Below are 7,548 nucleotides of genomic sequence, written 5' to 3' on the forward strand. Positions count from 1 at the left end.
GTTGGCACTCCTTGACATTGTGACAGGAGCTGCTGCCCCCAAAGGCCCTGCCCTCTCCTGCTTCAGTGGCGGGGTGGGTGCAAGGCTAGACATTGGCCCACAGGGCCCCTTGAGGGGCAGGCAGGGACAAGTTTATTTCCCCTCCCTCCGGCATCTGGAGGAGGCAACAGCAGGGGGCTTATTCCCCCACAGCAAGTGAGTGCAGTGGCAAGCAGATCCAGTTGCCAGTGCAGGTAGAGGGGAGACTAACCCTCCTCTTTGGCGTGCACACGTTCAGGAGCCATGGTGCCCTGCTGCTGCAGCAGGAAGGGGGGAGCACCTGGCAGACCTGGTTCAGGTCCCTGCCAGTGACACAGGGAGGGGGGAATTAAATCCCTCTCTGGCTAGACCCCTGCCTCTGCCTGTCCCTGCTCTGGCTGGGAAGCAGAGGGGTGGGACCAGCCTGGCTGGGCTGGAGCAGAGAGCCTAGCTCAGAGAACATGCCAGGATGCTAGAGGAGTCTGGTTTAACTTAAACCAGGAAGGGGTCTGGGACAGACATTACATAAACCAGTTTGACCTTAATTAGTTACATCTTATACTACATTCAACAAGTTTATCTCAAACCAGTTTCAACCATTTTGAAACTGGTTCATGGGCACTGAATGCCTGTTCTGTTACAGGTTTAAACCAGTTTCTGATCACTTAAACTGGTTTATGTGTAATGTTGGTCCCTAGCCCTACAGAACAACCCCCCAACACTGGTGTTTTCCCTTCCTGATCTGCTCCTTCTCTGGCCAGAGAGTTTTGGAAGTGGATTGTGAAAAAGGTACACATTTATCCCTCCACCCTCTCCTCACCTAACTATGTATCTCCCATTCTGTAAATGGCAAAATAAGAGGTATTCCAATGAAGGATAGGATTGGATAAAATAATTTATCCTGTCCTCACTTTCTTTTTGTAACCCCAAGATATATTTTTTTAGAAGTCCTCCAATCCCATTTTTATTTCTTGTATCTATTGCTCACCTTCCCTGCTTTTTATCTTTTACTTCAATTTCTGTGTCTAGTCTCTGCCCTACTTCCTTTGTTTTCAGTTTAGTTTTCTTTACTTTCCTTTACAAGTTTTCTTTCTTTTTTTCACTTTCTATTTTTTCCCTTTGTACATCCATCTTCCACATATAAATCTTCCTCTCTCCTTCACTCTCCCTCTCTTTGCACCCAATCACCATGACTACAAGTTGGGAAATGACATTTGATGAATTTTGTTTTGATTTGTTTTTAACATCATGTTTATTCAAAACATTTCAGGTTTATGTCAGGAAAACAAAGAACTATTGGGATTTTTTTAACCACAATGTATTAAGTGTTGGTTACAAAAACCTGTAAAAACATAGCTTTATTATAAAAAAGATATTTAAAAACTGAAAAACATGGAAATGAAAAGTTTTCATATATTTTTCATTTTGTCAAAAATGTAATAGTCTTATCCACCACTTGCCCTGCTCTCCCACATATCCCCATACAGTCTCTCACCCCTACACTCACAGTCTCTCTCTTCTACCCTATTCTCACACTTGGCTTTTTATTCCTTTTCTCAGTCATCCTACCCTTGCTTTAGCTGATGCCATCTCCAATAAACTCCCTCGTCTGTCCCAGCTGTAGTCTTCAGCCCTGTATAGCTGACAAATATATATGAAATACAGAAATGATGCTCGTTCAGAACTTCTTATAATGCGTATTATGACTGCCAAAAAGCCTCTTGCTCCAAAATAAGAACACACCCAGGTGAGCATGGGTGCTGCAAAACAGCAAGAGCAGAAAAAAAGACATAGGACAAATTGTGAGAGAGCCAACTAGGCAAGTAAACTATTGAAAAAAATATAGAAGTTGCTGGGATGTTGTCAAAAGTCAGACTACTGTCAATGACTGTGCCATTTCAACTGGCTTATTTGGATGACTTAAAAACCAGTTTCCATGAAGTCTCTGGTTCAGCACCAGTTATGTCATTGAAATCTATTTTTCTAAGGTAGCTGGGTCAGTTCCTACTTGTTGGACTGAAAATATCCACAGCTGAAAAAACCCCTACATACCCCAACTCAGACCTCCAAACAACTGTCCTGTTCTGAGCAACTGGACACCTCAGCCCCACCTAAGCTCTTCTACTGTGATCTAAAACAGAGGTGGGGCAATGCTTGAGCCCTACCTCAGAGGCGCAGTCTGGTAAGCATGCTCCAGGCCCACTTAACACACACTGACAACACAGCAGTCAACACAAAAGCACAGCAGCCACCATCATTAAAAAACATAGTTGTATACCTACTGTTTGCCTGATAGTTGAGTAGTTAAAGCACACACCCAGGAAATGGGAGAACTGGATTCTATATTTGCCTCACTCTGATGGGTTTCAAACCTCCTACTTTCCAAGAATGCTCCTTTCCCATTAAATATAATCAGCTAGAGCTGAGCCACTGGGCAAACAAGAATACAAGTGTCATGGGGGCACAAGCATAACAAGCAAGTGGGAACATGACTTTATAGGCCAGCAATTCAGAGTGCTCAGCTGGAAGAGTAAAACCTTGGTTCTGGACCTTGCTCCCCTCAATAATGTATGCATTTTACATTGGAGAATCATCGGACGAAAAATAGAAATAACCTCAAGAAGCAGGGACCAGAACTTATGACTCCTCCCTCCCAGAGGAGTGCCCTATAAGAATACAAAGTCATGCTCCATCTCCTACTCCCTGAATCTTACAGTCTTGGCTATGGAGTTGCATAAACGATCAGCCTTTGCACTGCCCTCTTCCTTTCAACTTATTCCTCAGTATGAAGAGCCAGATGGGCAGAGAGAACTAGCAAGGCAATGCTACTTACCCCAGACTGAGGCCAGGACAGGAAAAGAAAGTTGCAGTGTCACCCATTTTCTCTAAACAGGAAGGTATGTTTGAAACAGTATCCTCTACACCTTCCCCTTAGATGAAACCAATGGGGAGATAGATAAACCTAATGGCTAGGGACATAAGTTACACATAAACCAGTTTAAGTGATCAGAAACTGGTTTAAACCTGTAACAAAACAGAAGCTCAGTACACATAAACCAGTTTCAAAATGGCTGAAACTGGTTTAAGATAAGCTTGGTTAAATATAGTATCAGACTTAACTGATTTGGGTCAAACCGGTTTATGATACTTCTGTCCCAGACCCCTTCCTGGTTCAAGTTAAATCACAGTCCCCCAGCATCTCAGCATGTTTTCCAGCCCTGGGCTGGGCAATGATGTCTGCTCCAGAGAGCAGGGCTGGCCTCACGTTCTGCTCCCTAGCTGAAGCAGTGACGGCAGGCTAACAAGGGAAGGGGGGAAGACAAGCCCAGCTAGGGATGCAGCTCAGTCTAGAGGGGGACGGGAGGGCTGCCCTCAGGCAGCTTAAACACCCCTTCCCCCACTCAATTTACTGCTGGCTGCAACTGTAGACTACAAATCCCAAAGGCATCTGCAAGCAGGAAAAGGCAGTGATCACTGATAAGCAACCCAGCAGAGTCCTGCCACTGTAATTCTGACCCCACAGACCTTGGGGGCAGCAGGAAGTAGAAGTGAACACACAGCCAGAGAGTCTGCTCTAGCATCACCCTAGCTTCTGGCCTGAGCCATTGCAGGCAAGTGGCTGCATATCCTGAATCAAAGGTAAATGTCTGCTCACTTCTGTTTCAATTTAATCTCTGCATCTTAGACTAACCTGCAAAAACTGAATCAACGCAGCCTTGGGCTTTTTGACTGTCTTTACCTAGCCATAGACAAAAGAGATTGAGATAGCTAGGAGTTAACCAGCTTGAACAATTCTCTGACCAGCACCCAGTATTGCTCCACTTACTGGAAAAAACCTCAGGAATATCCCAGACAATTATAACATCTCCTGCTGCTTTCCACTGAGATTTTCTTTCATGATGTGTTTTTTCACCAAGCGGCAAAAAGGGAGGAAGGAGGGGAGTTCCAAGCTCAGGGAAGGGAATAGGAAAGGATACTTTCTTCTTTTAAAGGAGAGATGTTATAGTCCCCACATCTCTTCTTACCCTAATTGGTACTAACCCCTTAATGGTACAAAATAATGATGTATTGTCAGGCTTGAAATATAAACTAAGCCATTCCCAGAACTTTTAAAAAGTTGAGAAATCTAAAGAGGTCTGTAGGGGTCATTATCAATGCTTTAAAATGATTCTATAAAAACGGTGTCAAGCTAACAGCCAGCATAGCTGGTAAAGGGGTTGGACAACCAGGGACAGAGCCTGCAAAGGAAATCTGGAGTATAGACCCCCCCATTGGCCACATCTGTTAGCAGCAGGTGGGGAGCAGGGGGAGGGAGAGCTGTATTAACCCACAGCACTGCTGTTGCTACACACACCACCATTTACTCACAACTGCATCTGGATCTGGGCAGCAAGTTGTCCTGCGGTCCAGATCTGGCATTGGGGGGGTGGGGGGGAGGAGGTGAGGTGAGGTGAATTCGAGCTATACACTGTATCCATTATGAGTAATTTCTTGGATTATAAGAGTGTCCTACCTGTTAGTGAAACAAAGAGAGTGAAAGAGACCAGAATGAATTTCTGCAGGCTATCCATTGAAGCATTTTTTCCTCAGCCCTAGGATAAAAAAGGCATCCAGCAGTCATTGTATAGTTAAAAAGGATCTGCATGACTTGAATTGCTAAGGAAAACAGTAACGTGTTGCTACTAGTTTTACAAGACACTGCAGTATAAGAAACTGTCCCTGGATGTTCTGTGCTACATACATGTTGAGATTCAATGTGCCAGGGAAGGCCTTTCAGCATTACAAAAATAATCATGCGTGGGTGGGAAGAATAATTCCTAGTTGTCTGCAATTATATGTGTTCTCAAAGTACATCTTCCACACTGCCGGTAGCCTGCTGACAGACTAAAGGACTCTGTGTTCAATCACTTATTGTCATTTAAAATAATTGCACTGAGCCTGACTAATTCTTTCCAATGCAAAAAGGAGAAAACTGCACCACCCCATAGAAATGCAGTGTGGGATGACACTTCCCACATAAGGCAACTACCCAACCTTATCTCTGCCCACACAGGGATGCCAAGAGGGGCTGGGAACACATCAGAGTACTTTCTTTTGCTTTTCAAAAAACAATGTTGTTTTCTTTCTAAGCACAAAATCATAACTCTTATTCAGCCAATTCAAGAAGATTTGCAGAGTTGTGTGAGGTGTTACTGATCCTGAAATTAACAGCTACTGAAAGACATGCCACACAGGCTGCCTCTTCAGGTGGCTACATGTCTGAGCCGAATTAAAGAGGTTGTGCTAAAATAACTTCTCTATATTGTACTCAAGTCCATAAAGTCAACTACATCTAAAGCCCCTAAATAAAGTACCATATTACTGGCATTTGAAGGAGGCAAAGCAAAGGTCATATGGGACCTTTGTCTGAGAAGCATCACCCAACATCTGCATTCCAGTTTCCTAACATTGTTGGTTTATTTGTATTGTGCAATTCATATAAGGAATATTGGGGAATTAAGTCTTATATTCAAGGAAGAATTAAGAGCAGAGGACACTTCTGTGGCCACAACATTTCCCTGTTAACAGTGTTTTACATTTGCATAGATGTTATTTTGGGGCACCAAAGCCCTGAATATGGAAGGTGTACAAATGCCTAGCAAGCAGTGAACATTTTGGTTTTCCCACAGCAACTATGTCCTTTATTTTTCATAGAAAAAGTAGTACAGTAAAATTAAATGAATAAAATTGACATGGCTATTTTGTTCCTCTTGAACAAGTAGAGTACCTCACTGATTTACATTAAGGACCTGCCTTTAAAGGTTTTGTATTAAATGCCAAAAAAACAATTTTATGATCATGCAAGTGTGGAAATAGCACATGTCTGCTGGGGATTAATTCATAGCATCTAAAAGGCTCAGACCCCTTAAAGAAATGTACGGAATGTGGCACCTTTCCCCACACTAAATATTTGTGCTGTAGTTTAGTGTTTCAGGAAAGTACGAACCCTGAAACCAGGCCCTTCCATGTTAAACAAGAAAACAAACACAGAGACTTTTTCTGTTACTATAATTGTACAGTAAAAACTACGTCAATCATTTTTTTAACAATTCAACATCTTCAACAAGAGGTTTGGGTTGTGAGGTTGGGGAGGGAATTGTGTTTTGAAAGCATTCCATCTCACATTAGTGCATGCTTGCTCTCACATTTTGAGTAGTAAAAAGTCTGTTTTATGCAGCTGAAAAGGAGATGTTTCAGTTTAGAATACAATGGAATTGCTCCAGGTTTGATTCTGGCCTTGCAAATTCTGACTATTTTACATGCAATGGTCTTTAGCATTAATAGATGTAATACAGGTAAATCCTCAGACAGCAAATCTATATCTTTCACTTTCATAGGGACTTAGGCGCATAAAAACATAAGGCAATCATGGTCATATATATTTCCATTAATTTATTTGTACCCAGAGCTAAGTGATCTTTTTTTTAATTGACAGTAATAAATTTACCAAAAAATGCAGTTTGGGGAAATGATAATTTTGGTTGGGGGGTGGGGGGAAGGAGGGGAGAATGAAGCTTTTCATTTCAAAACTGTTCCCATAGAACAGTTGGAAGGGTGGAACTGACTATATTTTAATGCATGGAGATTTAAAAAAATGATTAAATGATTCCAAATCTAAACCATTTCAAATTTGGATGAACAGTATGTTTCAGATTGACCCAAAATGATTTTTGTTCATGTTCAGCTATGGTGTTTCAATATTCTCATAGCTATATGGGCAACCCATATGAATAAAATATTTCATAGTTTTTAAAAGAATAAATGTATCACTAAATTTGTGGGCTTTGTAGACACTGGGACTGTTTCTCCACATGTTAAATTCAGAGGAAAAGGCTAGGGGTATCCTCACTCTGGTAGTCTGCATTTGTATATAAATTAAATCCAGCCTGATTCTCGGTTACCATGCAGTTATTAACATCACTGCAAATGCTCCCATTGTAGTTTTGTGGCATGTAGATCCAGTTTGCACTCCTTGTCTACTGAGGTAAATATCCAGAACAATGGAGGATCAAGGCTAAATGAATATTAATTAGAAATGAATATTAAACTTGAAGGCAATTTTTTAAAGTTCTGTGTCAGCAACTGGTTGTAAGGTAATATTAGCTTATGGGATATCAGGATCTTCCTTGTTGCTCCATGAATGAAGAATGAATACATGTAATGTGAAAATCACAGAGGTAGCACTAGGGCTTCAGTCCTGCGCTGACCCCAGATGTGGAATGACCCTTGAGCATTTATAGAACCCTACTCTATAGTCACTGGGGCTCGGTGTGTTCTGTTCTATAGAGGTTCTTCTGTACACTAATCAGTATAGTTTCCAAGTGTTTCCTAGGACTCTTAAAGTGACTAGTATTTACAGACACTGACACACTCAAGCACTTCTTTTAACAGGCTCAGGGCCTAACTTAAAGCTGAAAAGTGAATAATAGATTAATATACCATCATACTTTCCAGGTCCCATATGTGACTGTTCATTATATATAGATATAT

General features: G+C 41.7%; 1 protein-coding gene across 2 annotated transcripts in view; it reads right to left on the reverse strand.

Annotated features, from left to right (window-relative positions):
• The window catches only part of IGSF5 (immunoglobulin superfamily member 5), an 86,520-nt gene that overhangs the window by 78,146 nt on the left and 826 nt on the right, over positions 1 to 7,548 (reverse strand). For both annotated transcript variants that reach the window (XM_019525432.1, XM_019525431.1), the window contains exon 2: positions 4,532 to 4,610. In XM_019525432.1, the coding sequence (XP_019380977.1) occupies positions 4,532 to 4,589 (58 nt within the window). In that variant the 5' untranslated portion in view covers positions 4,590 to 4,610. The remainder of the gene's footprint in view (positions 1 to 4,531; positions 4,611 to 7,548) is intronic.

The sequence above is a fragment of the Gavialis gangeticus genome, unplaced genomic scaffold (assembly GCF_001723915.1).
Source record: "Gavialis gangeticus isolate Ggan-Ray unplaced genomic scaffold, GavGan_comp1, whole genome shotgun sequence".
NCBI classification, from domain to species: domain Eukaryota; kingdom Metazoa; phylum Chordata; order Crocodylia; family Gavialidae; genus Gavialis; species Gavialis gangeticus.